The 15,850-nt window shown below is 52.0% G+C and overlaps 1 protein-coding gene across 1 annotated transcript in view; it reads left to right on the top strand.

Moving 5' to 3' along the window:
* Positions 1 to 14,102, top strand: part of sfl (N-deacetylase and N-sulfotransferase sfl) — a 64,494-nt gene extending 50,392 nt beyond the window's left edge. The window contains exons 4-6 of the mRNA XM_033382589.1: positions 9,908 to 11,813; positions 12,291 to 12,643; positions 13,676 to 14,102. Of these exons, the coding sequence (XP_033238480.1) occupies positions 9,908 to 11,813; positions 12,291 to 12,643; positions 13,676 to 13,778 (2,362 nt within the window). The 3' untranslated portion in view covers positions 13,779 to 14,102. The remainder of the gene's footprint in view (positions 1 to 9,907; positions 11,814 to 12,290; positions 12,644 to 13,675) is intronic.
* Positions 14,103 to 15,850: the final 1,748 nt, after the last annotated feature.

Raw genomic sequence — 15,850 nt, 5'->3', positions numbered from 1 at the left:
GTGTGCGAGAGAAATTTAGTTGAAGTTTCGCTGCAACACAAGCCTGGAGGTATCTGCCATGCACTCCGACCCCCCCTCCACCCCCGCACCCCATGCAGCGGCCACATGTGCCAGAGGGCGGGGGGCAATCAAAGTTGTCGCTGAAAACACAGACAGACATCAAGGGCGTGGGCTGCCATGGCAGCAGCAGCAGCACCACCAACCAAATAATGTTAAGCGTTTCCATAGGACCATTTGTATCTGTATCTGTATCTGTATCTGTATCTGTAGCTGTATCCGTGTGTGCGGGCGTGTGTGGCAGGTGCATTTCCCTTTATAACTTTTTCATGAATCGCTACTTTCCACAGGAGTCTCTGGGTCTCCCATCTGCAGCTCTCGAGCTTTGCCAGGCGCCCATTATCAATTATTTATGAGCCGAAGAGACCTCCCCCTCCTCCTCCTCCTCATTGCTCCCAAGTTGCCACTCAATTAGCCATGAAATATGCTCGACTCCATCGACTTTTTGCACTGTCACACGTGGCGTATGCGTAATGTCTGTGGGCTGGCAGCCCATGTGGCACACACGATTCTGATGGCATCCAAGAGATTCCTTCGAGCAGACGAATAATCGAGAGATTATCCGGAGTTTTCCTTCTTTTGGTTGTTGGAAGACATCCTCCCAGCTTTTCGGGGGGGAGGGGGGCTTCCCAGGGACAGCAGCCACGTTTTCGCCCCTTCTGGCGCTCCTTTTGGCCGCTTCTTTGCTCGTTTAGACGCTCCAATTAGCCGCCAGTTCATGCTTTCGGCCAATTGATTGATTGCCAGCTTACGAGGGGCCCAGTGCCCCCCAAGTGGACGAATGGCGGGGGAGCGGGGGGTGCCAAACGTTGCACATACAAATCGACTGCCAAGAGTCGCCGCCGCTGCCGCCGCCAGGAAGTATGCAAAGTTTTTGGCCAAAGTTTTTCCGGCCGAATTGGCCGCCATTTGTGTCCTGGCCAGCCTCCAAAGGGGGAGGGGCAGGGGGGGGGGGGCAGAGGCGGAACAAGCATTAACACAACCAAAAACTTGTTCTGCCACTTTTGGCGGCAGTGGCAGTGGCACAGTGGCAGTGCCATCTAATGCGCCGTGAAATTCTAATGAAATTTTCTTAGGTAATTACGCGGCCCCAAAGCGGCCTCCCCTAGCCTCCCCTGGCCCCCCCTCCCCCCCCCACACACACACGCAAGTCGTTTATTAAATCGCCATTTATATTGTGCAATGGGGGGGAAGGGGGAGGGGGGCATGCCACGCCCCTCGCGTGCATTATGCGCGTAATAGCTACTTAACCTTATTTTCAATTTTTGATTCGGCTTTTTGTGCCCCGCCGCCAATCGCTGTGGCATCAGTCAGTGGCAGCGGCATCGGTGGCATCGGTGGCATCAGCATTAGTCAGTGGCGCGGCATGAAGTCAAGCGGCAGGCAGCAGGCGGCAGGCAGCGAGGCAGGACACGGAAGTCATCAGCAGCCTTGTTATCGTGGCACGGCATGGCATTGCCCTCCCCCCACCCCCGCTGCCTCCCCCCTGCCTCCCTGCTGTGGCAGGATCCATCTCCATCCCCCCCCCTCATGTGTGTGGGTGTGGCTGGGGCTGTGGCTGTGCGCCTGAATAATGTAGCATGCTTTGTGGCTCAGCCCAGGCCCCGAAAACGGCGCTCATCCTTTCGCCTATTCCAAGCGCTGATTGCGCCACTGGGAGCCGGCGAACTTTTTAAAACGCGAAAAGGCGACAAACGAAGGGGGGGGGGGGGGGGGGGGGGGCACCAGGCAGGCACCCTTCCCTTCCACTGACAGGCACATGGCAAACGCCATAAACAGCCACCACAATTGGAAGACTGCCATGGCAGCCAGGCAGGGAGCCATCGAGCCAGGACCTGCCTGGTTTTTGGCCATCGAATGGAAGTGGGGTGGGGAGTGGGGGTGGGGATGGGACTCCTGTCTGTCCCTGTGCTGCCATCGCTTTTCTCATCATAATCACACCCTTTTTGGCCCTTATTCGCCCCAATGTTTACTTTAATAATGTCGCGGAAAATTCCCATTTTCAATTTCGTCGCACAAGTCAATGGAGCCACGAGGCCGGGCTGCCAGAGGAGATCCACACTGGCACTGTGGGGCCAAAGATGCCAGAATGCCCTCGAAAATTCCACAGATCACTGATCACAGATTTGCTGCTTGAACCAAAAGGAAACAGCAACAAAAGGGAGACTCTGGAGAGGCTTTTCGATACATTTCAGGTGCAAGGAAACACGCTTTGAAGCCCCTGAAAACCCCTTGTTTTCCAATCAACAACAAAAGCCTTGCTTGGCCAAACAAAAGGGCAAGGAAAACACTCGAATTTCTTGTCCAAATTCTGCTGATATTTTACATGCACCGCAGAGAGTATTTTTGTGTACATTTTCTCGAGCATTTATTGAATTTCCACACAGAAGTCTCAGCAATTTGCGTGCCTTTTTGCACCCCCCGCTCACCCCCGAAAAGGTATCGAATACAACCCTTAGATACGCCGCCAGCCATTCCACAGCCATCTTCGATTCCTTTCAACAATTAGAAATTCCTCGCAATCAGAATGCAATTCGGGTACAAAAAAATGCAAAAATTGTTCATTGAAATCTCCATTTTCCTACATTCTCCACTCTCTCCATTCTCTCCATTCTCTCCACTGTTCTGCGACACAATGGCCATACGATATAGTCCCTGAATATATGTATATAAATACCACTATGCCCCCCCCCCCCCCCACATATGTGTATAGTCTTTATATTAACCCCTCTCCCCCTGCCCCTGGGCCCCCCCTGGCCCCCAGTGAACGCTGTTTTGTGTGTAAATATGAAGGCAAAAAAAAAAAGGAAGGAAAGAAGGAGCAAAATATTTGTGCTCTAGCGCTTGTGGCACGTGACGCAGCAGTTGGCTGGCTGGCTGGCTGGCTGGTTGTCGTTGCCGTTGCTGCCACACAGAGATTGCTACTGCTGCCACCTTGCAACCTCCTGGCTGCTCCTCCTCCCCCTCTCATGTTTTCTTGTGACAAGTTGGCTTTTTGCCTGCCTCTCGCGCCCTCCCGCCCCCCGTGCCCTCCCGCGATGTTGTGTGTCGCTTGTTGTTAGACGAATATTTTGCTCCTTTCTTTCGTTCCTTTTTTTTTGTTTTGTTGCCAACAAATTGGTTATTTTATTGAATTACTCAAGCAGCAGGAGGCAGCCAATGCCACCTACGCCTCTGCCTCTGCCTCTGCCTCTAGTGGTGTGTGTGTGTGTGCCCCCTGCCTCTGCCCCCTGCCCCCCATTTGTCGTCTGTCGTCTATCGTCTGGGGTTGCGTGATTATATTGGCCTAAACAGGCGATGGCTGGTGGCTGCTGCCTGCTGCCTGGTGGCTGGTGGCTGGTGCAAGTCGCGTTCAGCGACTTTAAGGACATTGCCGTTGCGTGTTCCCTGCCCCCCACCCCCCTCTCTCTGGTGCCTCCTCCCGTGGAGCGAGTATATTTTTCGCAGTGACTTAAGTAGTTTCGCCGCGTATAATAAATTTTCTAGTTTAAACTCATTTATTGCCCGGGCGACTAAGGATGAAAGAACGAATTGCCAGCAGGAAATGGAAGGGGAAAGGGTAGGGGAACGGGCAGGGGATAAGAGGGATACGATACGAGACGATACCCTCTATAATGGCCATTTGTTGTATAATTTTCACATTGTGTTTAGTGCCGAGGCGTGGGAGGAGGGAGCCTCCTTCGAGGGTCTCTTATTTCTGATATATGTGTCGTGTGTGGGAGGGGGGGCACTCGAGTATCTGCAGGGGGCGGTAGACGGGGGGGCGTGTGTTAATTACACTTGAAAATTATAGGCCACGGGGCGAAAATGATGGCTTCATTCGTGGCGGCTGTTTAATCGGAGATTGCGTGCGCGGGAGAGCTGCCTTGCGGCGAGAGCTGATTGCAGGAGGTGCTCTCTCTCCCTCTCTCTCTCTCTCTGATGGAAATCAATCGCTTGGTCAAGGAAGGACTAATTGGGGCACGTGTGTGTTGGCTGCTGCATGCGCATCTAATCAACTAATCAGAGCCCGGCTCTTGGCGCTTGGCGCTTGCCCCTTGGGCCTCCCCTGCTAATTGCATCATTATTCACACACACAGACACACACACACACACAGCGAACAAGTGGAAAAGTAAGGAAAAAGGCAGACAGGACAAGGAGATGCCTGGCTTGATGCTCTTTATGGCCAGGGATCACAGCGCCGCCGGGCAGGAGCCGAACGGAGGAGCAGGACAGGGCCTCAGACAGGACCCACAAAGATAGAAGACCCGGCCCCTCGAAAGGGGCCTCCGAAAAGGCGCAAAGACACATTATCCGGAGCCAAGACATGGCCAAAAATGAGTACCTTGTGGGGGGAGCTCTTCGATTAGGCAGAGGTGTCTCTGCCCTGCAGGGACTCAGCATCGTATCTGTGCGTCTGTGCGTCTGTCTGGCTGTCTGGCTGTCTGGCTGTCGCTCTCTTTGTGGCAAACACACAGCGCCCTACAGCTTAATTTCCTGGCGCAAATATCAACAGGGAACGAGGGCTAGATGCCGCAACACAGGGTGGAGTCGCCCCCAAAGCGCTCTAATGAAATTACAACACACGGGGCCGGGCTGGTTGTGTGTTCCGGCGGAGTGGAGGGCGGGGTGGGAGCGGAGCGGAGCGGAGCCTGCGGGAGCGCAGTGGAGACACGAGACCCCGTGTAAGCCAAAGTGCCAGTGGAAAGTCAACTAAAACTAAGCTCATTTAATGCGTTGCATAAGCGACAAGCGGAGTAGCACCTTTGCCCTCCGCACTCTGCACCTCCTCCCCCCCCCCCTCCCACGACGACACGGGGAATCCTGCAAGCAAACAAACAAACAGACAGACGGACAGGCAGACAGACAGACAGACAGACAGAGAGAAAGTAGCAGGAAACATGCTACAACTACAGCAGGAACTAGCAAGGAAAAACATAGATCCTGTGAGATGTGGTCCATAGTCCCAGGAGACCCTGGAGGATACCCTGAAGGACGTGTGTAGTATTAAGCACGATTATTATAACGGCATCTATGTGGTGCAGTCATCCAATTCGGCTTAACTTTGGATCATATTCAGCCAAGACAATTCCGAAAGAAGTTCTTCCCAAAAAAATATCCCCTTCGGAGTTTCAATCAAGCAATCAAACGTTCCGTTTTCGCCGCTAGGTGCTCCCGTTTTCGCTCCTGTTAGGCGCACGATTCGGTGCTGTTAGGCGCACAAAATCCCCTGCAATGAGCAACTTGCGATGTACAGATAACCGAAGCGGGCTGCGTCAGCTGTTGGCACGAAAACGCAAAGTGCTGCTGCATTGAACCAATTATTTCAAAGCAGAGTTTGAGGTGGGCTTAAACAAAGAACTATTCCACGTTAGTGCATCCAAGAGTCATCTGTTTCTTTGTTATTATTGCAATTAAGTTTCTTTTTGGTGTTACTGCAACACCGCACGTCATGCGGCAGCGCCCCTCGGTCGTTTCTACGTTCCTGGCTGGGATTCGCGCATGCCAGCCACTTGATGGTCGTTTTGCTCTTAACTTCTGCGTTTTGCGATATCGGGAGCACCAGTTCTGGCGTTTACAAAAGGAAATCGCAAAGCGGAGAAGTGCGAAAGTGGAAACCGGAGCCTGGCAAACCGAAACTAGCTATACGCCTATTCTCCCTAAGGCATATTATGCTGCTGTAATTAATATTTGTAGCTGTAAACGAAGACTTTGTTCCCATTTTAGATGGATGGATGGATGGACATGTAAAGCGGTATTTGAATGGGAAATATGGGGGAATCGGACACGCGATATTCTCTGAGCGTTTTCATTGCTCTTGAGTGTCGGAAGTCCGTTGCTCCCTGCCTAACCGACAGCTCCTCAAACCCGCCGGAAAAGGGTATTCCGAACAGCAAACCAAGAGATGGGGAAGGGGACTGGGGAAAGGAGAATGGAGAAAGGAGCAACAAGCCCAGTCGCTGGCTCAGTCGCTAACGCCGGCATTTGCAGTTTTGCGTTTTACGTTTATCCCGGGGATAATTTAACACCCCATACAAATGCAAACAAATGAGCGCCCGACACTCCGGGACTCCGAGACTCCGACACTCCGACACTCACTGGCATAAGTCTACGTACGAGTGTACGGGGTGTACGAATGTACGGCGTGTACGGCTGTACGGCTGTACGACGTGTGAGAAAAAACCAAACATTTATTTACTTGCAAGTAATACCCGGTAATGGGTTTTTAAAACAAATCCTCTGCGGGCCTGTAAATGAACTTCCGACCTACGTCGCGCCGCCCGCTGTGTCGCCGCCTTTCTCTGGGTCTTTCTCTGGCAATTAAATTTCAAATAACAACACACACACGCACACACGCACATGTGTAAGTGTAATCGGAGAGTGAAGAAACGGGAAGGGAAGGGAAGGCAAAGGCAAAGAGTGTCATTATATAGTTAATTAAACAAACATTTTGTGCAGATAAAACGCTTTAATTAATGCTCTTAGTCGAGACTTCACTTTAAAGCTCTTTCGCAGCTCAGCCCTCCCTTTCCCCCTCCCCTGCCCTCCTCCCACAGGGCTGTCCTTCTTGAACACCTGAAAAGTATGCAATGAAAATTCGTCACGCTGCTCTGCGGATCATTTGCATGGAAGGGTGTGGGTGGAGGGGGTGGAGCGGGTGGAGGGCAGGGAGTGGGTGGTTGGGCTTGATGGACTGGGCAGTGGCTTTGCCGTTGCCATGGAACTGTGTGTTTGGATGCAATATTCAATCGAAAGGATGAAAGCAATTCACGAAAATGCAGCACATTTCAGGGATATAAATATTTCTTTTAAAAAAATACGTATTTTCATATCATATTTGCACAAATGAAGACGAATAACCATTTGTGGAAATAACTGGTGCTGGGGATCCTACGTCAAAGAGGGACAATTGAGAAAGGAAACGGTTTTGGGAGGGGCTTCCAAGGTATAAAACACCATTAATGCCATTCCGAATATTTCAGCCTTCAATGGAAGTGAAAGGTACCCAAATATATCCCCCCCTAGTCCCCTCAATCACCCCCAATCCCTATAGCTGGCCCCATGGATCTCCTCTGCCCAGGGTATCGCCCCCGTCGACTCTCTCTCGCTCTCCGTCCGTCTCTTTGCCATGCATGAACATGCCTGTCCATGTCCTTTATAGTATTTGCCTCCTGCTGCTGGCTGCTGGCTGCTGCCTGCCTTTTGTTGTTCTTATACATTGTCCAGAAGCTGTCGTTGAGCGTGCGATTTTTCAATATCCTGGCGCGCAACATAAATGACCATTTTTGATGGGGCTTTCTGGCATGACCCCCGCCCCTCCGCCCACATTCCCCCCTGCCTGCCTCCACGCCAAGGGGTGACACATGGTCTCGTGTTGACGCGCCATAAAATATGCAATGCATGCAGTATGTCAGCGTTTTACCCCCAATGCCCCCCCCAACCACCCAGCAGCCTCACCTTTTTCGTTGCCTCTCTGCCTCCCTGCCTGCCTCCCGCCCCCTGCCTCCTCCAGTCCTGCCAGTCAGCTCTCATAACTCGGGAAAAGACGGGGAGGGGAGGGGCTTTGGTGGAAGGCCAAAAGTCATTTCGTTTTTTGTCAGGCCCATCGCACAAAACTATCAATAATATGCCACCCCCCCACCCGCCACATCCCGTAACCCGTCCAGGGGGCATCCAGGGGGCACCCAGGAGCTGTTGCTGCCGCTGCTGCAGTCGGACACATATAAACTGTTTTGCTTTATGACTTTTATATGCAGCTGCAGCTGCAGGATCCGATGGAGTGCGGGTGTGTGTGGGTGTGAGGGTGTGGGGGGGGGCATGCTGCAAATATTTTTAATATGCTTCGCGCGGCAGCGGCAAAAAATGCTTACAATGCCAGCGGCTATACTACGTTACGTTACGCTTACGTTGCGTTGCGTATCGTAAGCGTATAGGTAACCTCCCCTTCCGCTATTTATTTTTTAGCATTCCGCTTCGATTCGGTTAAGCGCGGTGGAGAGGGGGGGCCACAGGGGGGGGGGGCACGCGGATGAATCGCCGTTTGGCATATTGAATGCTGTTTTTTGTTGTTTGGTTGGATGGGGAGGAGAGGGTGGTGGGGGGGGGGTCCCGATTCTGATTGCTGAATTTTGGTTTTTGGCATCAGTTTTGGGTTTTGGGTTTCGGTTTTTGTTTAGCTTTAAAGTCCGCTAAATGGCGGGTATACAGGATGCAGAGGATGCAGGATGCAGGATGCAGGCTGCATGGCAGGATGTTGGCGGTGGGCAAAAACCCAAAGCCAGAAACCGACATTTGGCACACACACACTCGTGTGCACAACATGGTCTACACAGCATCCTGTGTGTGTGTGTGTGTGTGTGTGTGTGTGTGTGTGTGCAATGTATCCATAGACACAACAGGCTGGACAGGGACAGGGACAGGGGCAGGGGGGGAGTGGGCTGGGGTCAGACATGAAATTCAATCAATTGGAAATTCCATATCAGTGGAAATATTTTAATATTTATGCAAAATATTTACGCACGAGCCAAAGCATTCAGGGGCAACAAGGGGGGGGAGGCTACATTTTAGGGGCACGGGAAGCACTCGCTGGAGAAAGAGAAACAGAAACAGAAAATAATAATAATAATATTGAAATTGAAATTGATTTTATTTATAAGGCCATTCCATTCCATCGAAAATTTATGCAGCATTCTCTCTCGCTCAATGTAATTATTGCCGAGGTTTTTTCCGCTGAGGGCCACTTGCAAATTGCAAATGAATATGCCACAAAGCGTGGCATGCTACCTGTGTGTCTGTGTGTGTGTGTGTGTGTGTGGCGGCATAGGTGAGTGAAATATGAATATTAATGAATGCCCGAAATGGTTCGTTTCGCTGTAAATCATGGCAGCTGTTAAAGTCAGCCACGGCACTGGGATTTAAACTATATTGAATGAATGAATGAATGAATGCATGAATGAGTGCATGAATGGACGAATGAATGAGCGTATCGGATGCTCCCATTCATTCTCCGTTTGTGACAGAACAATCTATTCTTGAAAGAAAAACAAACACGACAAAGCACCCCCCCACTCCCCACTCCACCCTACCCCCCTGGGGGGGGACGTGCGATGTGCGTGTGTGTCATGGCAAACAGCTTCTGACAGCCAGATGTCAGATGCAGCTCTGTGCAATGTTCTCAAAGCGAAAGGGAGTGGGAGAGAGGATATGCGGCGTCTCATTTGCCCGCACTCTCAATGAATGTCACACGTTTGACAGCTTCATTCTCTTGCCATCTCACTCTCTCTCCTTTCACCTTCTCTCTTTCTGTTTTGTGCGGTTTTGACAGTTATTGAGCGTAGATTTGTTACCGTTGGGAATGCATGTGAGAGCAATTGGATGTCATTGGAAGCAATGAGGGCCTTAGCAGGGCTCGAAAAATATGCTCAACCAATTTCTCCTTGCTATCTGCTCACCGAAAGGTGAATAAGTAATGAGGTGACGTAGTCCGCGGTGCTGAGGACCATCCACGCTCTCTCGTACAAGCGCTGGAAAGAGACAGCAAACGTTCGGATGGTCCTCGCAAGAGAGACGATGTGGGGACGACGTCGTTCATCTTGCTCTCGTGCTCTCTGTTTCTTGCTGATCGGCGAGCGAACACACGAGCACAGCTCTCTCTTGCAAAGACCCTTTGAAGAGGAGGCTGTCGTTCGGCAGTCAAAGCGTGGGAGGGGAAAGGAGAAAGAGAAGACGTGAATGAATGCAAAATGAGAAGCTTGTAAGGAGGGACTTTGCGCTTCTTGCGAGCCTTGGGAATTGGGCTTGGGCTCCCACAGATAGATACACCCATCGAACGATTGCTAAACTCGCATCCTTCCTCTCTCTCTTCTGCAGATACAAAATCGAGGTGGCCGGCAAGAGCCTGCCGGTGCTCACGAACCTCGACAAAGGACGCTACGGCGTGATTGTGTTCGAGAACCTGGACAAGTACCTCAACATGGACAAGTGGAATCGGGAGCTGCTGGACAAGTACTGCCGCGAGTACGACGTGGGGATAGTGGGCTTCCTCAGTCCCAGCGAGGAGACCTTGGTGGGGGCCCAGCTGCGGGACTTCCCGCTGTTCGTGAACACGAACCTGCGGCTGCGGGACGCGAGCCTGAACCCGGGATCCTCGGTCCTGCGGCTGACGCGCGCGGGCGAGACCGCCTGGGGAGCCCTGCCCGGCGACGACTGGGCGGTGTTCCAGCACAACCACAGTACCTACGAGCCCGTCGAGTGGGCCCAGCGCAACACGAACGAGTACCCGGCGGACAGTGTGGGGCAGGTGCAGCTGCCACTCACGACGGTGCTGCAGGACCGCGGCCACCTGGACGGCATCCAGAGGGTGCTCTTCGGCAGCAGCCTGCGCTTCTGGCTGCACCGCCTGGTGTTCCTCGACTCGCTCAGCTACCTGAGCCACGGCCAGCTGAGCCTCAACCTGGAGCGGATGATCCTCGTGGACATCGACGACATCTTCGTGGGGGAGAAGGGCACGCGCCTGCGGCCCGACGACGTGCGCGCCCTGGTGGCCACGCAGAAGAACATCGCGGCCATGGTGCCGGGCTTCAAGTTCAACCTGGGCTTCTCCGGGAAGTACTACCACCACGGGACGCGCGAGGAGAACCTCGGCGACGACTTCCTGCTGCAGAACGTCCAGGAGTTCAACTGGTTCTCGCACATGTGGAAGCACCAGCAGCCGCACCTGTACGACAACCTCACGCTGCTGATGGCCGAGATGCACCTGAACTACGCCTTCGCGGTGGACCACAACATACCCACCAGCTCGGGGTACTCGATCTCGCCGCACCACTCGGGCGTGTACCCCGCCCACGAGCTGCTCTACGTGGCCTGGAAGAAGGTGTGGAACGTGAAGGTCACCTCCACCGAGGAGTACCCCCACCTGCGGCCGGCGCGACTGCGGCGCGGCTTCATCCACAGGAACATAATGGTGCTGCCGCGGCAGACGTGCGGCCTGTTCACCCACACGATGTACATCGACCGGTACCCGGGCGGCAGGGACAAGCTGGACGAGTCGATCCAGGGCGGAGAGCTCTTCCAGACGATCGTCTACAACCCGATCAACATCTTCATGACGCACATGTCGAACTACGGCTCGGATCGGCTGGCCCTCTACACATTCCAATCGGTGATCAAGTTCCTGCAGTGCTGGACGAACCTCAAGCTGGCCTCCGCGCCGCCCATCCAGCTGGCGGAGATGTACTTCCAGCTGCACCCCGAGGAGGTGGACCCCGTCTGGGGCAATCCCTGCGACGACGCGCGCCACAAGAAGATCTGGTCGAAGACCAAGAACTGCGACTCGCTGCCGAAGTTCCTGGTGATCGGGCCCCAGAAGACGGGCACCACCGCCCTCTACACATTCCTCTCGATGCACGGCAGCATCGCGAGCAACATCGCCTCCCCGGACACCTTCGAGGAGGTGCAGTTCTTCAACGGCAACAACTACTACCGCGGCCTCGACTGGTACATGGACTTCTTCCCCTCCGGCGAGGCCCTTTCGCTGCCGCCCGGCAACAGCAGCTCCCCCTCCCCGATGCCCACGCAGGCGGGCAGCCCGCGCTACATGTTCGAGAAGAGCGCCACGTACTTCGACGGCGAGGCGGTGCCCAAGCGGACGCACGCCCTCCTGCCGCACGCGAAGATCGTGACGATCCTGATATCGCCGGCCAAGCGGGCCTACTCCTGGTACCAGCACCAGCGGGCGCATGGCGATGTGATAGCCAATAATTATAGTTTCTATCAGGTAAGCCAAGTCCTTGTCCTTGTCCTTGTCCCTCCTGGGACCCTGGGACACCGCCCCCACCAGCCTCATGAAGTGATTGGAAATCCATCAGCAAATCCCCAGAGCAAACACCCACCCAGACATGCATTCCGGGTTGACCTCAAAAAGGAAAACACAACAAATCGACACAAGGAAAATGAATGAAATTTTCGGTTTTAATTTCGAGCTTCGAAGGCAAACAACAAGCTGCATGCCCCTGCTGGAGTGATGGTGTTCTGGTGCTGCATGCCCCTGGTGGGGTGCTGCAAGTTCGAGTACATTTCATTTGAATTCCAATTGCGGATTGCGGATTGCATTTCTATTTGCACCCACAAAAACACTGACACATTGGAGGCACATGCCACATGCCACATTCCACATGTGTTGTGTTCTCCTAGCTCTAACTGATTCTGATTCTTCTTTCTCCCACTTTCGTCTCGTTTCGTTCCGATTCGATAGGTCATAACGGCAAGCGACTCGGCACCGAGGGCCCTCAAGGATCTGCGGAATCGCTGCCTCAATCCCGGGAAGTACGCCCAGCACTTGGAGCACTGGCTGGCCTACTACCCCGCCCAGCAGGTGCACATCATCGACGGGGACCAGCTCCGGCTCAACCCCATCGACGTGATGAACGAGCTGCAGCGGTTCCTCAAAGTCCAGCCGCTGCTCGATTATTCAAATCACCTGCGCTACGACGTGAAGAAGGGCTTCTACTGCCAGGCGCTCAACGAGAAGCGCAATAAATGCCTCGGCAAATCGAAGGGACGCCAGTACCCGACGATGGATGAGCGCAGCGGCAAGCTGTTGCAGCGGTGAGTAAAATGGCAAAAAAAACCCCCACCTCCCTCCGCCCCATTCGACAGGAGAAGAAAAAAGTCACGGCACAAAAGGTGTGGGCTGTGGGCTTTGGGCTGTGGGCGTCCTTTTTCCTTTAGGTAGTTGGTGTGAGGAGTGATTTGGGGCAGACAGCAGAATGGCGAAGGATGCTGCTGCGATGCTGCTGCTTTGAGTGAAGGATTAATGAACATATATGGGTGGCTCGGGCTCTGGATCTGGCCCTGGCTCTGGCTCCGTCCTTTTTTTATCCTGTTCGTGTGAGGATGGTTTTGGGTGATGTGAAATGTGGCACTTTGCGGCCGCTAAAAGTGCACTTTGCTGTACTGCGATTTCGGTGTGCCAGCTGTCAGCTGACAAGGGAAACGATTTGCTGAAGGCACACGGAGAAGGACACTTCTGGGGCGACAACATGCCAGCCAGCCAGCCAGCCAGCCCGCCCGCCAGCCAGCCAGAGGAAGCGATGGACAGATGAACTACTTTGTGAGGCATTCAACGCCACTAAATGGGGGAATATATATGTACATCCCGGCAGCAGCAGGAGGTGCTGGTCGAAGTGGAATAATAGTTCAACGCGTAAGCGGATGAAATGTGAGGTCGATTTGTATGGGAGCTGGGCGAAGAGTCTTAGGAAGGCTTATGGAGGGTGTATCAGTGGGGAGAGCGACCGGGGGGCGCAGCTGCATGACGCAGGAGTAGCTGTTCGAGTCGACGACCATGAATAGAGGATATGCCTCAAGTTGGGAGATTCCCACGACCTGTCCCTGGAGTCTTCTGATGCAGACAAATATGGTTTCCGGCCACAATCTGCCGCAAAAGAAACTCCAATAAAATATACGAGAAAACCCTTCTGACAAGAGATGGGAGCCCGATCTGATCTGCATATTCGCGTAAGAGACAAGCCGCGCCATTTGAAATTCTAATTCGTTTGAAAGCTTCTCTCCGCCTGGCACGCTACCCCCCACTCATCCAGCCAATGGTTTTCCCGTTTTCCGTTTTCCCTTTTGCAGATACTATCTGAATCACAATACGGCGCTGGTGAAGCTGCTGAAGAAGCTCGGCTCTAGGCCCATTCCTCAGTGGCTCAAAGAGGACTTGTCGACGGGCACGTGATAGCAGCTGTTTGGCGGAGGAGGAGCCGGAGCCGGAGCCGGAGGAGGCGCTGATGGAGTCGGCAGCGGCGCAGGAGGCATAAAGTATCGCAAAATGCGGGCAAAACTCAGGAAACAGTTGCATTGGCTGCACCTGGCGGCGGCGGCTGCGGCAGCGGCGGTGGCGGCACCACAAGAGAGCAGCAGCAGCAGCAGCAACAGCCACAGCCACGAGGACAGCGGCGCCAGCTGGCAGCGCCGTCGACGCCACAACTGACGGCAAACAAAAACAACCATTAAATATAAGATGACAAAAAAAGTAACATAATTAGTCGCGCTTTTGAAATGCATAAATCTTTTATTTTTTTTTTTTTTTTTTTGTTTTTTGCTTTTTTTGCATTGCTATTGCAATTGCAATTGCAGCTAATTAATGTCACAACTGCAGTTGTCAGTTGGAAGTTGGAAGTTGTACGATATACGATATATGAATACAGTTATCCAGCGCATGCATGTGTGCGCGTGTGTCTGTTATGTAAATATGACCCCCGTGGGTGTGTGGTGGTGAGCGAATGTGTGCGCATTATAAATTATCATAAATAACATCCATAACAAGAGGCGAGAGTGGCATCATCATGAATATAAATGTGCACAAGTGCTCTTTGTTAGTTGTTTACTGTATGAATGTATTTCAATATTACTATTACTACTATTATGATTATAATTATTATTAGTTGGTAATCGCCAATTAAGCGCCTAATTTAGTTTTTTACCCATGAATATCGTGTATATTTTGATGACTTTTGTACTTTGTTGTTACCTCAGAGACACACACACACACACACACACACACACACACACACAATTTTTACGCATTTCAATGCATCCTAAAGACTCAAATCAAAAGCACTTCTCTACTTCTATCTAACATATGTACACTCTACTCTATCCGTACGCGTATCCGTATCCGTATCTGTATCTGTAACTGTAACCGTATCTGTATCTGTAAAAGCCATGCCAAAACTGTGACGGATCCTTAACCCCCCCCCCCCCCCCCCCCCCCCCCCCCCAAAAGGAGCCAACGAGTGCTACACACAGCAACCAACAAGCAAACACATACTTATCTACGTTTAGGACATAGTGCGAGTATAAGGATAAGGCTGCTCTATCCCATAAGTGTATCTGTAAATGTTTTAAGCCTAAGCTCCACCCTGCAGCGCCATGTAACGCCATGCATCGTCATGCCAACGCTTGCAGCATGCAGCATGCAGCATGAATGTGCGAGTTAAATTGTAAAGCTCTAGTTGTAGACCCTAAGTCCCTAAGTCCCTAAGCACTAAGCAAAGCTCTATTGTATAGTTGGATATATGCGTATTTAGTGTATATGACTAACTAGTTCAAGTTTAGATTGGTAATGCGACAATAATAAAACGCGAACATTATTGCAAGTGTAAAATGGAGTACTACGACGAGTGCCGATGTTCTTCTTTCTGCGATCTCCACCGATCTATTCATCAGTAATGGCGTTGAGAACTATCTGAATCGCTTCCGTTGGTCTTACCTGCTCACGGCCAACATGCTGATGAGCACTCAGCCACCTCCAATTCAAACGAGGCATTTGAATTCACACCGCAACTGAATATTAACTAATGTTTTTAACTAGTTTTATTGGCAAGAAATTATCATTTTAAATTTTCAACGGCGGCTATCGTGCACTGCACCCCTGGCTTCAATCAGCTGGTTTTGGCTTGCAATCGATATCGATATTTACACTGTGTGGCGCCATCACTTAGTCGGATATTCTACATATGTAGCGCCATCTCACAGTCGTCACACTTTACAGAGCCATCTATCGGTGGCAATGGTCAGTCAACTGTCATTAAAGTAATAATCTTGAATTTAAAAATAAACCAAAATCGAGGAAGGGATTGGATTTATTGAATCCAAAAAGCTTCTCTTCTCGAATAAGCAGTCCACCAGTAGAAAATTACTCCCACATGTGTTTTCCCGACGATTGAACAGTCTGCCAGTATAACTTTCGCTAGTTTCTCGAGTACATCAAACGGATATACTAAATTCGATTAATAACAAAGGTTA

Source organism: Drosophila pseudoobscura, chromosome X (genome assembly GCF_009870125.1).
Source record: "Drosophila pseudoobscura strain MV-25-SWS-2005 chromosome X, UCI_Dpse_MV25, whole genome shotgun sequence".
NCBI lineage: Eukaryota > Metazoa > Arthropoda > Insecta > Diptera > Drosophilidae > Drosophila > Drosophila pseudoobscura.
This window is presented reverse-complemented; position numbering and strand designations above follow the sequence as displayed.